General features: G+C 44.2%; 1 protein-coding gene and 1 long non-coding RNA gene across 2 annotated transcripts in view; one reads left to right on the forward strand and one right to left on the reverse strand.

The window, feature by feature from the left end:
* Positions 1-687: 687 nt before the first annotated feature.
* Positions 688-19820, forward strand: part of LOC105478495 (carboxypeptidase N subunit 1) — a 41214-nt gene continuing 22081 nt past the window's right edge. The window contains exons 1-4 of the mRNA XM_071069307.1: positions 688-1179; positions 6910-7106; positions 13969-14124; positions 18520-18702. Of these exons, the coding sequence (XP_070925408.1) occupies positions 957-1179; positions 6910-7106; positions 13969-14124; positions 18520-18702 (759 nt within the window). The 5' untranslated portion in view covers positions 688-956. The remainder of the gene's footprint in view (positions 1180-6909; positions 7107-13968; positions 14125-18519; positions 18703-19820) is intronic.
* Positions 7072-18201, reverse strand: LOC139356207 (uncharacterized). Its single transcript, XR_011607701.1, has 3 exons — positions 18121-18201; positions 13129-13213; positions 7072-7192 (listed from the first exon to the last, which is right to left on the reverse strand). It is a non-coding gene; the product is annotated as an uncharacterized lncRNA (long non-coding RNA).

The following is a 19820-nucleotide window of genomic DNA, read 5'->3' on the forward strand; positions in this document are numbered from 1 at the left end:
CCCCAGGTTCAAGTGGTTCTCTGCCTCAGCCTCCCAAGTAGCTGGAACTACAGATATGCCATCACACCCAGCTAATTTTAAAATTATTTGTAGAGATGGGGTCTTGCTGTGTTGCCTGGGCTGATCTCAAACTCCTGGGCTCAAGTGATCCTCCCAGTCTGGCCTCCCAAAGTGCTGTGATTACAGGCATGAGCCGCCATGCCTGGGATCTCATGTGGTTTTAATTTGCATTTCCTTAATGACTAATGACACTGAACATCTTTAAATGTGCTTATTAGCCATTTGTATATCTATTCTGGTCAAATGTTTTGCCCATGTTTTAATTGGGTTGTTTGTCTTCTTGTTGTATTATAAGGATTCTTTACGTATTATGGGGATATTATCAGATACATGATTTACAATTGTTTTCTCCCAGTCCAAGGCTAATCTTTTCCTTTTCTTAATGGTATCTGTTGAAAGATTTTTGAGGAAAAAAAGGACAAAATACAGCCATGCTTCAGAAAGGTAGGCAGGCAGCAGTACATGGGATGAATCAAAAGGGACAGAGAACTCTTTTTGAAAGTTGTAATAAAGGGAACAGGCACAGGCCAAGTTTTAAAAAATTCTCCGGGAATCAAAGGGTTATAAGCAGCTATTTATTGAAGCCTGTTTACAGTCCAGTTAACCAGTAAACCAGAATCAGTGAAACTACCCATCTGGGGAAGTGCAAAAAACTTTTCAAAAGGCTTTCCCGGATTAGAGAAGGAAAGGGAGAGAGGGAGGAGAGATGAGTGGCTATTCCAGAGCGACATAAAGAATTTCCAGCCTTGGACGGACAGTTCGGAACGTCTTCCAAGTTGGACTGGTGTTTACAAGCGGGAAGCTAGGCGGACCTTGGATTTCGGCGGGTGAAGAGGCTAGGTTGTTTAAGGAGGTGGGGCGCATTTCAGTGGCTCTCTTGGAAAAAGCCCAGCAAGATGTCAGACCTGCTCTCAGTCTTTCTCCACCTCCTCCTTCTCTTCAAGTTGGTTGCCCCGGTGACCTTCCGCCACCACCGCTATGATGATCTTGTGCGGACACTGTACAAGGTGCAAAACGAATGCCCCAGCATCACGCGGGTCTACAGCATTGGGCGCAGCGTGGAGGGGAGACACCTCTACGTGCTGGAGTTCAGCGACCACCCTGGAATCCACGAGCTCTGTAAGTCCTGAACAGCTCTTGAGGGTGTGTGGGGCAGAGCCCTTCCCTTGCAAATCCAGTAATTGGGGTGGTTTCTGGGGTGGTCCGTGGACGCCTCCATCTACAAGGTACTATCTCTTTCTCAGCCTGTGCTATTTCCCTCTTAGCCCTCATACTGCCACTGCCTCTGGGGAGCTACAGCCCTCCTTCAAGCTTCAGCCCTTTCCTCCTTTTTGGGTTCTGTTTGCTCAAAACCTTAATGGTGAAAGATGAGTCTGCTTCCCTGCTCATGTCCCACCTCCCTTCCTTTCCCCCATTTCCTTTCCTTTCCCCTTGCTATTGTTCTGTCTTTCCCGACCCAATGGCTCAGGAGACACAGGCAGAAACAAAGAGCCCTTCCAGTTCTGCCAGGAAGCTTAGAAGGGCATAGGGAAATCTCTTCAGGGAGTGACAGTGTGGTATTCCAGACAGAGTTTGGGGACTGGGGTGTTAGTTTTATTTACTGGATTTTTTTTTTTTTTTTTTTTTTGAGACACAAGATCTGGCTCTGTTGCCCAGGCTGGAATTCAGTGGCATGATCTCAGCTCACTGCAGCCTCGACCTCTTGGGCTCAGGTGATCCTTTTCCCTCAGCCTCCTAGGTAGCTGGGACCACAGGCATGCGCCACCATGCCCGGCTAATTTTTGTATTTTTAGTAGAGACAGGGTTTCGTCATGTTACCCAGGCTAATCTCAAACTCCTGGGCTCAGGCGATCCATCCACCTGGGCCTCCCAGTGTTGGGATTACAAGCGTAAGCCATAACACTTAGCCTGGATTCCTTTTTTTAGTTTGTTTCTACTACAAAAGCAATTCATGTTTGGATTAAAATTTAGAAATTGGATAAGGAAAAAAATAATAAAACTCACCCCAAATCCCACCACCATTAATGTACTGATATATATCCTTCCAGACTTTTTTCTATGCATATTTAAACCCCCTGACACAAATACATGTAATCATTTCTATAAAAATGAAATTGCATTATAACTGGCCTTCCCATTTCACAATCTGTTATGGATGGCATCCATGTCTATCAGTGCAGATCTATACCATTGTGGGTTTGGCTGTGTAACAGAGTCAGCCTGTATGACTGTATTAAATACATGACTGTATTTAAATACATGACTGTATTTAACTGTCCGTATATTGATGGACATTTGTTTCTAATTTCTCACTTCTTTCCTTACCAATTCCTCCTTCAAACTGTCAACTTCAAATCTCCCTTTACCTCTCCGCTTCCACATCCCGTCTGAGTCCAGATTCCATCACAAGCTGCCTACATGATTGCGCTGAACCCCTAACTGGTCTCTAACTTCTTTTTTCTTTTTTTTGAGACAGAGTCTCGCTGTGTTGCCCAGGCTGGAATGCAGTGGTATGATCTCAGCTCACTGAAACCTCCGCCCCCCGGGTTCAAGCGATTCTCCTGCCTCAGCCTCCCAAGTAGCTGGGATTATAGGCATGTGCCACCACGCCTGGCTAATTTTTAAAATTTTTAGTAGAGACGGAGTTCCACCATGTTGGCCAGGCTGGTCTCGAACTCCTGACCTCAAGTGATCCGCCCGCCTTGGCCTCCGAAAGTATTGAGATTACAGGCGTGAGCCACCGCACCTGACCAGGTTTCTAACTTCTAACTGCTGCACTCTGAATCTTCCATTTGGTACACAAATGCCAGAAAAATTTTCCTAAATCCTGACATGATCCCACTTTCCTACTTTAAAAGCCTCACACCCCATGGACTGGCCATGGGATTCAGAATATTGCATGGAGTAGGCTCAAAGAAGGCCATGGGGTTACCTGGGATAATTGCCTCGCTTTGAAACTGCACTTCCATAGCAAGCAGCCTGCTGTCAATCAGATCATATGTTCACTGTGGAAGCTTGTGAGTGTTCATGGACATCATGGGGTTAGCCCCCAACACTCCAAGCCCCCTTCTTGGTGCTTCTGTACTTTCTAGCTTTCAAGACCTTCCTTGAAGTTTTTTCACAGGACTCTAGCCCTCACTGTTCCCTCTTTCCTCTGAAGCGCTTTAACTGCTATTCACCCATTCACTCCTTTCATTCATTCATTCCACAAATATTTACCAATCACCTACAATATGCAGGCACTTTTGTAGACTCTGGAAGTACAACAGAGAATAAAACAAAGAACCTGCCCTCATGGGCTCAAATTCTAGTGGGGTAAGACTGGCAATAAATGGGTAACTGAGTAAATATGTATTACATCAGATGGAAATAAGTGCTGTAGAGAAAACTAAATCAGGAAAAAGAGATAAGGATGGCATGGAGGAAGACAAGGGGCGGGAGAGGCACTCAGGAGAGGCATCTCCACTGAGGTGGCTTTGAGCAGAGAGCTGAAGGATGGGTGTAATGGCACATGCCACCATGATATTGGGGAGGAAAAGATGACGGGCAGAGGGAAGAGCAAAGGCAATGCTCTGGGGCATGCTTGGCACATGTGAGGAACAGCAAAGGGGCCAGTGGGGCTCCAGCCAAGTGAACAAGGGGAGAGCAAGAGAGGAGGTCACAGCCATGTGATGGGGACACCAGGCAATAGGAGATCACGCAGGGCGTTATAAGCCCTGGTAAAGATCTGGGCTTTTACTTTGAGTCAAGTGAGAAGCCTCTAGAGAGTTTTTTAAGCAGAAGAGGGAGACAATCTGACTTAAATTTTGTAAAGATCACTCAGAACAGGGGTCAGCAAACTACAGCCCAAGGGCCAGCCACCTGTTTTGGTAAATGAAGTTTTATGGGAACACAGTCACGCCCACTCACTTTTATCTTGTCTGTGGCTGCTTTTTGCTGGAAGAGTTGAGTAGCTGTGACAGAGACAACACAGCCCACAAAGCCTAAAGGATTTACTCTCTAGTCCTTTATAAAAAAGTTTTGCCAACCCCTGACTCTGGAGAATAGACTTTAAAGGGGCTAGGCAGCTGCAGGGAGAGCAAGTGGGAGATTTATTGCAATAACCTAATATGGCCAATACTACCAAGCTTGAAGGTGCAGGGGTTTGAACCAAAATGGTAGCAGTAATTGTTATGAGAAGTGGTTGTATTCCAGATATATTGAAAGTAGAGGCCAGCTGTGGTGGCTTATGCCTATAACCCCAGTACTTTGGGAGGATTGCCTGAGGCCAAAAGTTTCAGACCAGTCTGGGCAACATTGTGAGACCTTGTCTCTATAATAAATTTTTTTAGAAAATTAGCCTGGTGTGGTGGTGTGCACTTGTGGTCCCAGCTACTCAGGAGGCTGAGGCGGGAGGATGGCTTGAACCGAGGAATTCGAGAGGCTGTCCTGAGCTATGATTGTGCCACTGCACTCCAGCATGAATGACTGAGCAAGACCCTGTCTCTAAATTAAAAAAAAAAAAAAAGAAAGAAAGAAAAAAGAAAAAGAAAATAAAAGAAAAAGGAGAGCCAAAAGAATCTGATATTAAGTATCTACTAAGTGCATGGCACTGTCCAAAGTTCTACAGGGCAGTGGTTCCCAGACTTATAGATTTCATAAGGAAGTTTTAAAAAGGTGTTTTTTCTTTTTTAAATAAATAAGAGACTGGAGGGAACTAAAACATATCTTCCAAATTTTATTTTACTGAATAAGGATGTGAAGAAAACTACCTGTCATCTTCTATATCCATCCTTTTCTAACAGAAAAAACATTTTAACACCAAGAAAAGTAAGAAAGACATAATCTACGATTAAAAAAAATACACTAAGATTAAAGAATACCCACTATGGAAAATCCACCACATGATTCTTATGGATTATAAGCATTCCTTTGAGAATAACTGCTGTAGGTATACTAAGATAAATAATAATGAATGGTGTCACAAGTTAAAAATTATGTACACTGCTAAGGCCAGGTCCAGTAAAGGAAATAGAACATGTACAAAAACAGGTAAAACCTGCTGGGCACAATGACTCACACCTGTAATCCCAGCACTTTGGGAGGTCAAGGTGGGTAGATCACCTGAGGTCAGGAGTTTGAGACCAGCCTGGCCAACACAGTGAAACCCTGTCTCTACTAAAAATATAAAAATTAGCCACGTGTGGTGGCAGGCACCTGTAAACCCAGCTAATTGGGAGGCTGAGGCAGGAGAATTGCTTGAACCCAGGAGGTGGAGGTTGCAGTGAGCTGGGATTGTGCACTTCAGACTGGGTGACAGAGAGAGACTCCATCTCAAAAAAAAAAAAAAAAAAGAAAGAAAAAGAAAAAAGAAAAGACAAGAAAAGAAAAAAAGAAAAAGGTAAAACCAGGGAAGTCAACAGAGAGCTCTCTCTCATCAAGAAGAACCCAAGATGACTTCACAGAATTTCATGTGAACTGGGCCTAGAAGGGTGATGAGAAGGATTTGGAAATGAGAAGATGAAGAGGTACAGAACCAGAAAAGTCATGGAGGCAGGAAAATGTTGAGTGGAAGAGAAATCATTTGGCAAGAGCTTTTCTCCTACCTCTTGAAAGAGGGCAAGAATGATTTTCTTTAGGTGATCCCAGAAACTTTCAGATCTTCAATACTTACCTCAAGCTGAACAGTTAATATGGCCCAAGAGAAGACTAAGGCATGAGACATAGCAGGTGCCTTCCTATTCTGTGCCTCCAGACTTGGCCTGCTTGGATTTGAAGGAGTGATTTTAGTTTTCCCATATTGCAGTGGGGAGAATGGAGAAAAAGCTCAGTCCTGCCCACAGTCCTATTCTTTGTGGTAGGTGGGGTGGGAGGGAGTGGGGAAACCCCCTGCCAGCCCACTGAATCTTAGATCCATCTCTGCGAGGCTGGTCACCTCTGCTCACCTGCTGTGTTCTTGTTCAGATGGAGTAAGAAACTTTTCAAGTGCCAAGAAAATTAAGTTTTCAACTGGGATCATTAGCAGCTGTTATGCTAAAACCTAGAGTACTCCATGAGAGCAGGTTCTGGGGAAACATCCTCATCCTGAAAGGTTCGTCTCTAAGAAGCAGCATGCTGGCCGGGCGCGGTGGCTCAAGCCTGTAATCCCAGCACTTTGGGAGGCCGAGGCGGGCGGATCACAAGGTCAGGAGATCGAGACCACAGTGAAACCCCGTCTCTACTAAAAATACAAAAAAAAAAAAATTAGCCGGGCGCAGTGGCGGGCGCCTGTAGTCCTAGCTACTCAGGAGGCTGAGGCAGGAGAATGGCGTGAACCCAGGAGGCGGAGCTTGCAGTGAGCCGAGATCGCGCCACTGCACTCCAGCCTGGGCAACAGCGTGAGACTCCGTCTCAAAAAAAAAAAAAAAAAAAAAAAAAAAAAAAAAAAAAAAAAAAAAAAGAAGCAGCATGCTACTGTAAATGGCACTGTAAGTGCCACGTGGGCTTGGGCCTCCGTAGAGCCATTAGCTAGACAACCTCAGACAAGTTACTTAATCTCTCTCATCCTTATTACCCTCACCCTGAGGCTATTAATGCCCACTTTACAGGTTTTCTGTGAATTTTAGCAGTATCGAACATAACTGTCTAGTACACTATGGGGATTCAATAAATGGCACTCATTATTATCCCTGGCATGAATTTTTGTAGTTTTCATAACTGTAATTGGTTAGGAAGGGGCTCAGGGATTATTGCAAAAGACCCAATGAAAACATGAGATTTTCTTTCATTCATTACTGAAAAAGAGAAAAAAGGTCTTCGTGCAAGGTTATGCGTCAATGGCACTTCCAAGCTTCCCCCATCTTTTCTCTTCCTTGCATTTTTTCCTTGCAGTGGAACCGGAGGTCAAGTACGTGGGGAACATGCATGGCAACGAAGCGCTGGGTCGTGAGCTGATGCTGCAGCTGTCAGAGTTTCTGTGCGAGGAGTTCCGGAACAGGAACCAGCGCATTGTCCGACTCATCCAGGACACACGCATTCACATCCTGCCATCCATGAACCCCGACGGCTACGAGGTGGCTGCTGCTCAGGTACGAGGTCCAAGGGAGATGCCGGGGAGAGATCAAGGCCTTCTTAGGAAATAAAGGCCAGTGGACAAGATTCCCTCTCTGTCCCACTGTAAATGTCACAAATGTTAAAAGTAAAAGATTAAATGGTCAAGAGAAAAAATCTATCAGAAATATAAGAAAGGATGAAGAGGTGGGTTCAGTCCTACAGCACCTCAGTCAATAAACGTGGGCTCTCTCTGAGCCTGCATTCCCTCAACACCTTTCCAGATGACCTCAGGGTTTTATTGTGAGGATTAATGTGGCAATATCTGTGACAACACTTTGTAACCTGGAAAATACTCAACAGATGTGGAGGGATATTGCAAAACAAAGCTCCTTTCCTGAACTTTTAGCTTCAAACCCTAAACACCTTTCTTCCTTCCACACTATATTTCCATTTGCATTTGTGGAGAAAATAACAAGGACAACAGGCTTTCCCCAGAATTGGGGGTTAGGGGGCTAATTCTAGATTCTTCGTACTGTATTATATTTCCTTTTTTTTTTTTTTTTTTTTTTTTTTTGAGACGGAGTCTCGCTCTGTCACCCAGGCTGGAGTGCAGTGGCCGGATCTCAGCTCACTGCAAGCTCCGCCTCCCGGGTTCCCGCCATTCTCCTGCCTCAGCCTCCCGAGTAGCTGGGACTACAGGCGCCTGCCACCTCACCCGGCTAGCTTTTTGTATTTTTTAGTAGAGACGGGGTTTCACCGTGTTAGCCAGGATGGTCTCGATCTCCTGACCTCGTGATCCGCCTGTCTCGGCCTCCCAAAGTGCTGGGATTACAGGCTTGAGCCACCGCGCCCAGCCACTGTATTATATTTCCATAGAGTTGTCTCCTCTACTAGTATAGTATTTAACCTATTGATTCTATATTTTAGAGTTACATTTGCAGTGGGACCAATAAGAAAAAATGTCTAAGGACTTTTTTTTTTTTTTTTTTTTGAGATGGAGTCTTGCTTTGTTGCCCAGGCTGGAGTGCAGTGGTGCGATCTTGGCTCACTGCAACTTCTGCCTCCCAGGTTCAAGCAATTCTCCTGCCTCAGCCCTCGAGTAGCTGGGTCTATGGGCATGCGCCACCATGCCCAGCTAATTTTTTGTATTTTTAGTAGAGACGGGATTTCGCCAGGTTGTCAGGCTAGTCTCAAACTCCTGGTCTCAGGTGATCCACCTGCCTCAGCCTCCCAAAGTGCTGGGATTACAGGTATGAGCCACTGTGCCTGGCAGGACTTTTTACTTTATTTTCTAACATAAATTCAAAATGTCAGTGTGCCTAACATTTGTCTTATTATTAACATCTTAAGTGTTTCAGACCGATGTGCTTAACTTTAAATCAATGTGCCTGAATCAAGTGTTTCAGACCAATATGCCTAACATTAAATCTTTTGTGGCCGTGCATCAGAATCACAGGTGAAGATTTTGAAATACAGATTCCCAGGTCCCATCCCAGACCTACTGAGTTAGTATTGTCAAGGGTGAGGCCAAGCATCCATCTGCTTTATGCAATGGAGATGTTCCTTTAAAAGCTGTGTTTAAAAGGCAGGGTTTTTGGCCGGGCGCGGTGGTTCACGCCTGTAATCCCAGCACTTTGGGAGGCCAAGGTGGGCGGATCACCTGAGGTTGGGAGTTCGAGATCAGCCTGACCAACATGGAGAAACCCTGTCTCTACTAAAAATACAAAAAATTAGCTGGGCCCGGTGGCACATGCCTGTAATTCCACCTACTCAGGAGGCTGAGGCAGGAGAATTTCTTGAACCCAGGAGGCAGAGGTTGTGGTGAGCCATGATTGTGCCATTGCACTCCAGCCTGGGCAACAAGAGCGAAACTCTGTCTCAAAAAATTAAAATTAAAATTAAATTAAATTAAAAAGGCGGGATTTTCTTGGGGGGAGAGTACGTTAAAGCATATTTTAAACTGACTTGAGGATAGGGCTGGGGGGTAAGTAGAGACAGAGAGCGCGATAGAGCCAGGACGTTGAACCAAACACAAACTTGACTCTTGCAGTCTCACCACTTCCTGTTGAAATTACTCAACAAATGAAGAAAGATAACTTTCTTTCATCGCTGGAAATCAGGGTGGTGCCCACTACTCTTCCTCAAGACCTGAGTTCCCAAAGAGCAGAAAAATTGGAAAGAGGTGTGGGAGGGAATTCCAGCCTAGCTGATTTCCTTCTATTAGCCCTTTCCTGTGTTGCAGTGGGGAGAGTGGAGAACCAGCTCAGTCCTGCTCACATCCATTGCAGGAGGTGGGGTGGGAGGGAGTGGGGAAAACCCCTGCCAGTCCACTGAATCTTAGAGCCATTTCTGGGAAGCTGGTTACCTCTGCTCACCTGCTGTGTTCTTGTTCAGAGGGAGTAGATCTTGAACCTGAACCCGAGAGGACCCATCAGGTTCTCAGACTCTCAGAGATATCTGCCATACCCAGAGGCAAGCTGTCTGCGCGGCTACACAGAGAAGAACTTCCTGGCCACCAGACTTTAAAGCCATGTGTAGGTGGCCAGAATAATGCCTCCCACCAAAGATGTTCACGTCCTAATCCTCAGAACCTATGAATATGTTTTGTTACTGGGCAAGGAGGAATTAAGGTTGCAGATAGAACTAAGGTTGCTTATTAGTTGACCTTAAAATAACCTGGAGTATTGTGGGGGGATGGGGCCCAGTGTCATCAATGACAAGGATCCTTTAAATGTAGAAGAGGCAGACCAAGGTCACAGAGAGAGATCTGAAGATGTTATGCAGCTGGCTTTAAAGATGGAAGATCCTTGGCCGGGCGCTGTGGCTCACGCCTATAATCCCAGCACTTTGGGAGGCTGAGGCAGGCAGATCACCTGAGGTTGGGAGTTTGAGACCAGCCTGACCAACATGGAGAAACCCCGTCTCTAATAAAAATACAAAATTAGCCGGGCATGGTGATGCATGCCTGTAATCCCAGCTACTCGGGAGGCTGAGGCAGGAGAATCACTTGAACCCAGGAGGTGGAGGTTGCGGTGAGCCAAGATCATGCCATTGCACTCCAGCCTGGAAAACAAGAGCAAAACTCTGTCTCAAAAAAAAAAAAAAAAGAAAAAGAAAAAGTGGAAGACCCTAGGAATGTGAATGGTCTCTAGAAGCTAGAGAAGTCAGGGAACAGATTCCCCTAGTCCCATGAAGGAACGTAGCCCACTGACACCTTGCTTTTAGGGCTGTGAGACCTGTTTTAGTCTTCTGACATCCAAAACTATGAGACAATACACTCGTGCTGTTAAAACCACTAACTTTGTGGTAATTTGTTACAGCAGTAATAGGAAACACAACACTAACCATGTTTATGAAACCTTCTGTTAGGGGAAGCCCTTTCCTGCCAACCTAACTATTGACCAGTGTGCAGGGAAATCAGTGGATAACGCTCATAGCTGTTTATGCTGACGGTCAAGAGCTGCCTTGATATAAATAAGCAAGCAGTGACAAGCCCCTGGAAGCATAAAGAAAATCATATGTCACAGAAGTGTACACCAAAAGCAAAGATCCGATAAATGTTTTCCATTGGAACAGAACTGATGTAGGAAACTTACAGGAACTTCAGAACAATTATGTTTTCAATGGGATCTAAGAATGAAATCCAAGCAGGGTGCCATGAAAAGAGGAGAAATCTGAGAATAATACTGAATTCTTAGAAAAAAATGTAATCTGCCGCATTTTATTGCTTAGAAAAGGGGAAATATGAGAGCGGCAGTTCATCTGTGAGATTCTAGCTTCCTGGCATCCACTCATTCCCTTCCAGGAACAGCCTACAATTTGGGCTCCACCTTCTCAGTCTACAGGGACCCACTTGGCACTATTTCCCTTCTCCAATGCCACACAAAACATTAAATGGAATTTTAATTTTGAATGAGCCTTGTAACATATCTCTATTCTATCGCTCTATGTATTTAGTTATTTATGTGTATGTCCATCTCCCCATGTGTACTATGAACTCCTAGAAGGCTAGACTACAATGTCTCACTTGTCTCTTTCCCCAGTGTCTATCTGAGAGCTCTGGATAGAGAAGGACTTAAGTAAATGTTGGTTGACTAAATAGATGACCTAATGAGTGAGTGAATACATAAGCAAATAAATGATAAACCTGAAATATGGACAGAGAAATGAAGGGATCCACAAAGTTGATATTGTTCAGAAGAAAGATAAACAAGGATCCTAAATTTTTTGAAAGGGGGAGAAGTGAGTTTCTCTAGTGTAACCACTTTGAAAAACAGTTGAACAGTTTCTCAAAAAATTAAACATAAGGCCGTAGTGGCTCATGTCTGTAATCCCAGCACTTTGGGAGGTAGGTGGATCACTTGAGCCCAGAAGTTCGAGACCAGCCTAGGCAACATGGCAAAACCCCATCTTTACAAATAAGTTAAAATTAGCCAGGTGTTGTGGCTCATGCCTGTAAGTACCAGCTACCAGGAGGCTGAGGTGTGAGGATCACCTGAGCCCAGGAGGTGAGGCTGCAGTGAGCCATAATCATGCCATTACACTCCAGCCTGGGCAACAGAGCGAGACCCTGTCTCAAAAAACAAACAAACAAACAAAAAACAGTTAAGCATGGACTTACCTTATGACTTGGCAGTTCTACTTACAGATATCTACCCAGAGGAAATGAAAACATACTTCCACACAAAGACTTGTGCATGGATGTTCAAAGCAGCATTATTAACAATAGCCAAAAGGTGAAAACAACTCAAATATCCATGAATCTCCCCCTACCACCCTTTGCCAAAATTCGCATTCACCTGAAATCTGTGACTCTGACCTTATTTGGCAATACATAGTCATCCTTCAGTATCCGTAGGTGATTGGTTCCAGGGCCCCCCACCAATACCAAAATCCTCAGATGCTCAGGTCCCTTATATAAAATGGCATAGTATTTGCACATAACTTATGCACATCCTCCTATATACTTTAAATCATCCCTAGATTACTTATGTTACCCAGTACAATGTAAATGCTATGTAAACAGTTGTTATAATGTACTGTTTAAGGAATAATGACAAGAAAAAAGTATGTACATGTTCAGTACAGATGCAACCATTATAGGCCTAACTACATTTTCAATCAGAGGTTGGTTGAGTCCACAGATGTGGAACCCATGGATATGGAGGGGCTACTGAGGGTCTTTACGGATACAATTAAGTTAAGATGGGGTCACATAAGATCAGGATGGACTCTAAATCCAGCATACCTGGTGTCCTTGTAAGAAGAAAGAAATTTGTGAATAGAGATGTGGACACACTGGGGAGGAGGCCATGTAAAGATGAAAGCAGAAATTAGAATGATGGGTCTACGAGCCAAGGAATGCCAAGGACTGCCTCCGGCCACCACAAGCTGGAAGAAGCAAAGAAGGGGACCAGAGAGTGTGCTGTCCCTCTAGTTGACTTGATTACAACTTCTAGCCTCCAGAGAATAAATTGGAGAATAAATTGCTGTTGTTATAAGCCACCTAGTTTGTGGTGATTGTTATGGCAGCCCTAGGAAACTAATACAGTTTCCTAATACTAATAGTATTAAACTAATACTCATACTGGTGAATGGATAAACAAAATGTGATAAATCCACGTAATGGAACTATGCAACAATAGAAAGAAATGAAGTACTGATACATGCTACAACATAGATGAACCTCACAAACATTATGTCCAGTGGGGGGGAAAACCCACAAAAGAACAGATAATGTATGACCCACTTATGTGATCTGTCCAGAAGAGGCAAGTCTAAGGAGACAGAAAGTTATTAACTAGGTCTGGGGTGAAAATGATAAATGGGAATGAGGTGTCTATTTAGTGTCACAGAAATGTTCTAAAATCAGATTGCAATGACGGTTATACAACTCTGTAAACATACTAAAATTCATTGAATTGTACATTTAAAATGAGTGAATTTTACAGTATATGAATTATATCTCAATAAAGCTGTTCATAAAACATTGGGATTCCCATGATCCTGAAACACCCTACTCTTACTAGAACTTCTCTTGAGATATGTACCTCTTACCTGTGATCTACAGGGAACTTGAAGCACACCACTGTGACTTTGGATAAGTTAAAGATGAAAATGATTCATCTTCCTGTGATGGGGGCTAAGGGAAAAAAAATGTTACATCATTTGATGAAGCTAGTATCTAAGAACTATACAATGTTCTTCAAATATAGGATTCATGACTGCATGCGGTAGCTCTAGCCTGTAATCTCAGCACTTTGTTTGTTTGGTTTGTTTTTTTTAGACAGAGCCTTGCACTGTCACCCAGACTTTAGTACAGTGGCGTGTTCTTGGCCCACTGCAACCTCCATTTCCTGGGTTCAAGTGATTCTCATGCCTCAGCCTCCCGAGTAGCTGGGACTACAGGCATGTGCCACCACACCCAGCTAATTTTTGTATTTTTTAGTAGAGATGGGGTTTCACCATTTGGGCCAGGCTGATCTTGAACTCCTGACCTCAAGTGATCCACCTGCCTCCGCCTCCCAAAGTGTTGAGATTACAGGCGTGAGCCACTGCACCTGGCCTCTCAGCACTTTGGAAGGGTGAGGTGGGTAGATCACTTGAGCCCAGGAGTTTGATACCAGCCTGGGCAACCAGCCTCATCTCTACCAAAAAAAGAAAAGAATAAAGAACAATTAGTGGGTGTGATGGCATATGCTTGTTGTCCCAGCTACTCAGGAGACTGAGATGGGAGGATTGTTTGAGCCTAGTAGGTAGAGGTTGCAGTGAGCCAAGATTGTACTACTGCACTCCAGCCTGGGCAACAGAGAGAGAACCTGTCTCCAAAAAAATAAGTTAGAAAATATAGGATTCAATCTGAAACCTTCATTTTTCATCTTTTCATTTTCTCCTTAGGGCCCAAACAAGCATGGGTATCTAGTTGGCAGGAACAATGCAAATGGAGTGGACCTGAACCGTAACTTCCCTGATCTCAATACCTATATCTACTACAACGAGAAGTATGGAGGCCCCAACCACCACCTGCCCCTTCCAGACAACTGGAAAAGTCAGGTAGGAGATGAAATTTGCAAACAAAGCAGGTAAATCAGCATCTGGAATTTCTTGCAGAAAGACTGCTAAGCCATCTTTATATCAACTAAACAAGCAAGAATTAAGCATCAACTCAACTCAGTGTTAACCCATCTAAATCAATAATATCTATTTCTTCTGCGTCTTTGTATTTTTCTCCCTCAGCATAGAGCCCTCCATGGAGCACACACTCACTAAATGATTTCTTTTTCTTTTTTTTTTTTTTTTTTCAGATGGAGTCTCGCTCTGTCGCCCAAGCTGGAGTGCAATGGTGCGATCTCAGCTCACTGCAACCTCCGCCTCCTGGGTTCAAGCGATTCTCCTGCCTCAGCCTCCTGAGTAGCTGGGATTAAAGGTGCACACCACCACGCCCAGCTAATTTTTGTATTTTTAGTAGAGACGGGGTTTCACCATGTTGGCCAGGCTGGTCTTGAACTCCTGACTTTGTGATCTGCCCAGCTGGCCTCCCAAAGTGTTGGGATTACAGGCGTGAGCCACCATGCCCGGTTAAATATTTGACATTAGTGGTGATTGTGGTGAAGGATATGAAAGCAGTATCATTTTGTTGCATGGTTCTTAACAGTTTTCCAAAATTATTTCACAGCCAGTTTCAGCTGATCATGACATCATGTGAAATGCACCAAGCAGTGTTATCCATCTCTATTTTATAGCTATTACACTTAGAGAGAAAATAATTTACATTCTCGCAGGTAATGATTGATGGAATCAGGATGAAGACGCAGGCCTTCTGATTCTTATTCCAACATTCTTTCTACTACGCTAGAACGTGGACAGAATCATTCTATAGAGAAGTCTGTCTTACATGTGATAAGCTGTATGCTTACCAACAATTAGCTATAGAAAGAGGTTCAGGCTGGGTGTGGTGTCTCACACCTGTAATCCCAGCACTTTGGGAAGCTGAGATGGGAGGACTGCTTGAGGCCAGGAGTTTGAGACCAGCCTGGGCAACATAGTGAGGCCCCATCTCTACAAAAGAAAAATACAAAATTTAGCTGGGTGTAGTGACACATGTCATAGACTTAGCTATTTGGGAGGATCCCTTGAACCCAGGAGTTAAAGAGTTCAAGGTTACAGTGAACTATTGTCCTGCCTGCTCTAGCCTGGGTGACAGAGCAACAGACCCTGTCTGCCAAAAAAAAAAAAAAAAAAAAAGGTTCAGGGAATCTAACCTTTAGTTTTTTCTTTTCCCTTTTTTTTCTTTTTCTTTCTTTCTTTCTTTCTTTCTTTCTTTTTTTTTCTTTTTTTTTTTTTTTTTGAGACAGAGTCTTGCTTTTTTACCCCAGGCTGGAGTGCAGTGGCACAATCTTGGCTCACTACCACCTCCGCCTCCCAGGTTCAAGCGATTCTCCTGCCTCAGCCTCCTGAGTAGCTGGGATTACAGGCACATGCCACCACGCCCAGCTAATTTTTGTATTTTTAATAGAGACAGGGTTTTACCATGTTGGTCAGGCTGTTCTCGAACTCCTGGCCTTGTGATCCGCCCGCCTCAGCCTCCCAAAGTGCTGGGATTACAGGCATGAGCCACTGTACCTGGCACCTTTTCCCTTTCTATATGACCCTTGACTACTTTATCATTACTATACCCTCCCTGATTTCCCTTCCTCTTCCAATTGGAGGATCCCATTCAATATTCCTAGGCCTCACTCTCCAAGAGGCCTGTAATGGAAGTCCTTGGTAACATGAGTGGTTTCACCCTGCTGGTGGGCCTGCTTCTGAAAATAACTAGGCATCCTCTGAGCATCACTGCCACCCCTGGTGATCACGCTGTGTGGGAGAGTTTGAAATGTTCTATTTGTGAATGTCTAAACTTAGAGACTGGGGAAAGAAAAGGAAAGCAGGTGTAAGCCTTTTAATTGGGAGTTTCCCAAATGGAATATTCTGGGATTTTTTTCTCCCTTGAAAATGAAGCAAAAGCCACGCTGACATGTTAGATTTCAAACAGCAACTATCCTCTTGGTTCAAGTAAATAGTAAATAAAAAGTAACTTTGTAAGGCTGGGCACAGTGGGTCACACCCTGTAATCCCAGCACTTTGGGAGGCAGAAGCAGACGAATCAGCTGAGATCAAGAGTTCGAGACCAGCCTGGCTAACATGGTGAAACCCCATCCTACTAAAAATACAAAAATTAGCCGGGTGTGGTGGTGGGTGCCTGTAATCCCAGCTACTTGGGAGGCTGAGGCAGGAGGATCGCTTGAACCCAGATAGCGGAGGTTGCAGATAGCATCACTCCGCTCCAACGTGGGCGACTAAGCGAGACTCTGTCTCAAAAAAAAAACCAAAACCAAAAAGCAAAGAACTTTGTGTTAGTCAGCATATCCAACCAGAAGAATGTTCTGATGTATTAAACTTGTTTCTCTAAATAAAATAAGGTAATTGAGGCCAGGCGCGGTGGCTCAAGCCTGTAATCCCAGCACTTTGGGAGGCCGAGACGGGCGGATCACGAGGTCAGGAGATCGAGACCATCCTGGCTAACACAATGAAACCCCGTCTCCACTAAAAATACAAAAAAAACTAGCCGGGCGTGGTGGCGGCGCCTGTAGTCCCAGCTACTCGGGAGGCTGAGGCAGGAGAATGGCAGGAACCTGGGAGGCGGAGCTTGCAGTGAGCCGCGATCGCGCCACTGCACTCCAGCCTGGGCGACAGAGCGAGACTCTGCCTCAAAAAAAAAAAAAAAAAAAATAAGGTAATTGAATCAATGATAACTAGGCTCCCACTCAATCCTCTGTCTAAATTTTAGGAGAAGAAGCAATGAGGTTTCCCTGGCTCTAGACGGAACAGCCTTGAGGAAGAGGAACAGTGAGAAGCTGGCCTTGTTCTGATAGAGGCTTAGGACACAAAGACAGAACTGCCCCAGAGGGTCTGAGCCCTGGTCACAGACCAAGACTGGTGCCCTCGCACTTATATCCATTCTGATTGAGACTCAACCCTATTTATCCAGTCCCCCTGGGATGGAAAAGATGGAACCTTTAGAGCTGACCGTGGTCCAGGAGGAGCCATTAATACAGTAACACTACATAATCTCTAAGCTTGTTTATCCTGAGAGGAGGAAAAATGCTGCAGACTGTAAATTATTTACTTATGCCGCAAGTCCAAGTGGATTCAAGGCTTTCTTTGGCATACTATCACTCACTAGCAATATAATATGCAAGAGACGGGGTGGAATTTCACTGCTTAGCCAAGACTGGCCCATCTGACAGTATGTCTAACCCATGAAATTTGGATATGACCACAGGAGTGTGTTCTACATGTCAACATTACAGCAGGGAAGGAGGAGGTTAAAAACCATCACTGTAAACTAGCGTTTTTCAGATTGATTTATTGGAGTCCTAAATTTCTGCTAAGATGACTTAGAAGTCACTGGAGCAGTGGTAAAATGGGAAACCCTTTTCTAGGGTCCAGAGAGAGGCCAAGCTGGGGCTCCGAGCTCTCCAATCATGGTATCTCTTCATACAGAACTTCTCTTTTTTGGGTGGGAATGGTGGCTTACACCTGTAATCCCAACACTTTGGGAGGCAGAGATGGGCAGATTGCTTGAGGAGTTCAAGACCAGCCTCGGTAACATGGCAAAACCCCATCTCTACAGAAAATACAAAAATTAGCCAGGTGTGTTGTTGCATGCCTGTAGTCCCAGCTACTAGGGAGGCTGAGGTAGGAGCATCGCTGGAGTCCGGGAGATGGAGGCTGCAGTGAACTGAGACTGCACCACTGCACTCCAGTCTGGGTGACAGAGTGAGACCCTGTCTCAAAAAACAAACAAAAAACAAACAAAAAAAACCCTCTGTCTCTCTCCCTTTCTTTCTCTCTCAACAGACTATTTTTTTAGGATAGTTTTAGGTTCACAGCAAAATTGAGCAAAAAGTACAGAGTTCTCATATACTCCCTGCCCCACTCCACCCACCCCACCATCAGCGTCCTACCCCAAAGGAGTGTGTTTATCACAGTCAGTCATGAACCTACCTTGACTCATTATGAGCGCTCTGAGTCCTTAGTTAGGTTACTGCTCTCTTGGTGTTGTGCACTCTCTGGGTTTCAACAAAGGTATGATGATATACAGCCACCATTATGGTATCATACAGAATAGTTTCCTTGCCCTAAATGCTCTCTGTTTACCTATTTTGTATATTGGGATTCCACATAAGATTTCATTTTGAAAAAAGTTCTACACACTCCATTGTTGAAACCATCATTCCAAAGGTCGACATTTCCCCATCTCCACTTTTCATATCCGTCAGGATGCTCACTGTTTCATTCAGACATTTGATCTCCTCAGGCCACTTCCTGGCAGACTTACTCTAACCGCCGTTTGTTTGGTAGCCTCAGTTGCCCCTTCACCGCCAACCTCTCGCCTCCTCCCAGGTGGAACCCGAGACCCGGGCGGTGATCCGGTGGATGCACTCCTTCAACTTTGTTCTTTCAGCCAATCTCCACGGAGGGGCGGTGGTGGCCAATTACCCGTATGACAAGTCCTTTGAGCACCGGGTCCGAGGGGTCCGCCGCACCGCCAACACCCCCACGCCTGACGACAAGCTTTTCCAGAAGGTATGTGGAGCGACAGCTTGTCCTGCCAGGGGAATTTGGGGCTCAGAAGATGAGCTTAAGGTCAGTAACAGACCCCTTTTCGGTGCGAGACCACAGAAAATAATTGAAAATACCGCTTGCTTGTGAGGTGCTTACAGTCTAGTAAATGACATTTGGTTTTGAATAATAAGCCATAGATTCATAAAAAAGTAAATACAAAGAAAGCTTTAAAGTAATTACCACGATGCAGAAAATACTTAGGCTAATGATGAGCAAGAAATATGCCCGAAGACTAATAGCACAAGTGTCATTAAATGTGAATTTTGGGGGGTCTAAAGTAGAATTTTATGATAATATATCCATATTAATGAAAAATAGACTGTGATGGTATTAGGTGGGGCCTTAAAAAAAGAAAAATAGACTACATGAAAAAAGTTTAAAAAACAGTTCAAAACAATAGAATAAAATCAATGTTAACATTAATTTTATATTAATATATAAAATGGTGTAATATAATAAATTTGTAATTATTGGCCTGGTGCAGTGACTCACGCCTGTAATCCCAGCACTTTGGGAGGCCGAGGCGGACGGATTGCCTGAGGTCAGGAGTTCGAGACCAGCCTGCCCAACATGGTGAAACCCCGTCTCTACTAAAAATATAAAAATTAGCCAGGCACGGTGACAGGTGCCTGTAATCCCAGCTACTTGGGAGGCTGAGACAGGAGAATCACTTGAACCCGGGAGGTGGAGGTTGTGGTGAGCCAAGATTGCACCACTGCACTCCAGCCTGGACAACAAGAGTGAAACTCCATCTTAAAAAAAAAAAAAAAAAGTACTAATATATTAATATATATCTATATAATATAAATGAACATTAATGATATTAAGTATTAATCATTAATGAACTACATGGTGAATAGCACATTGTTTTTTTCTCCATTGATCTCACTTTGTCCACTGTATAGTAAATAGTAATGAAGGAGAATTGTAGAGTTCAAATATATTCCTCTCCCTCCAACACACACCTCTCACCCCCTAAATACACATTACTTTTCCTGGAGAAGTCTTGCCTTACTTACTCCTTGATTTATTTGACAAAATTCGGCTAGAAAATGGCACAAAAACAAGGAATCTTCAAT

The sequence above is a fragment of the Macaca nemestrina genome, chromosome 9, assembly GCF_043159975.1.
Source record: "Macaca nemestrina isolate mMacNem1 chromosome 9, mMacNem.hap1, whole genome shotgun sequence".
Classification (NCBI taxonomy): domain Eukaryota; kingdom Metazoa; phylum Chordata; class Mammalia; order Primates; family Cercopithecidae; genus Macaca; species Macaca nemestrina.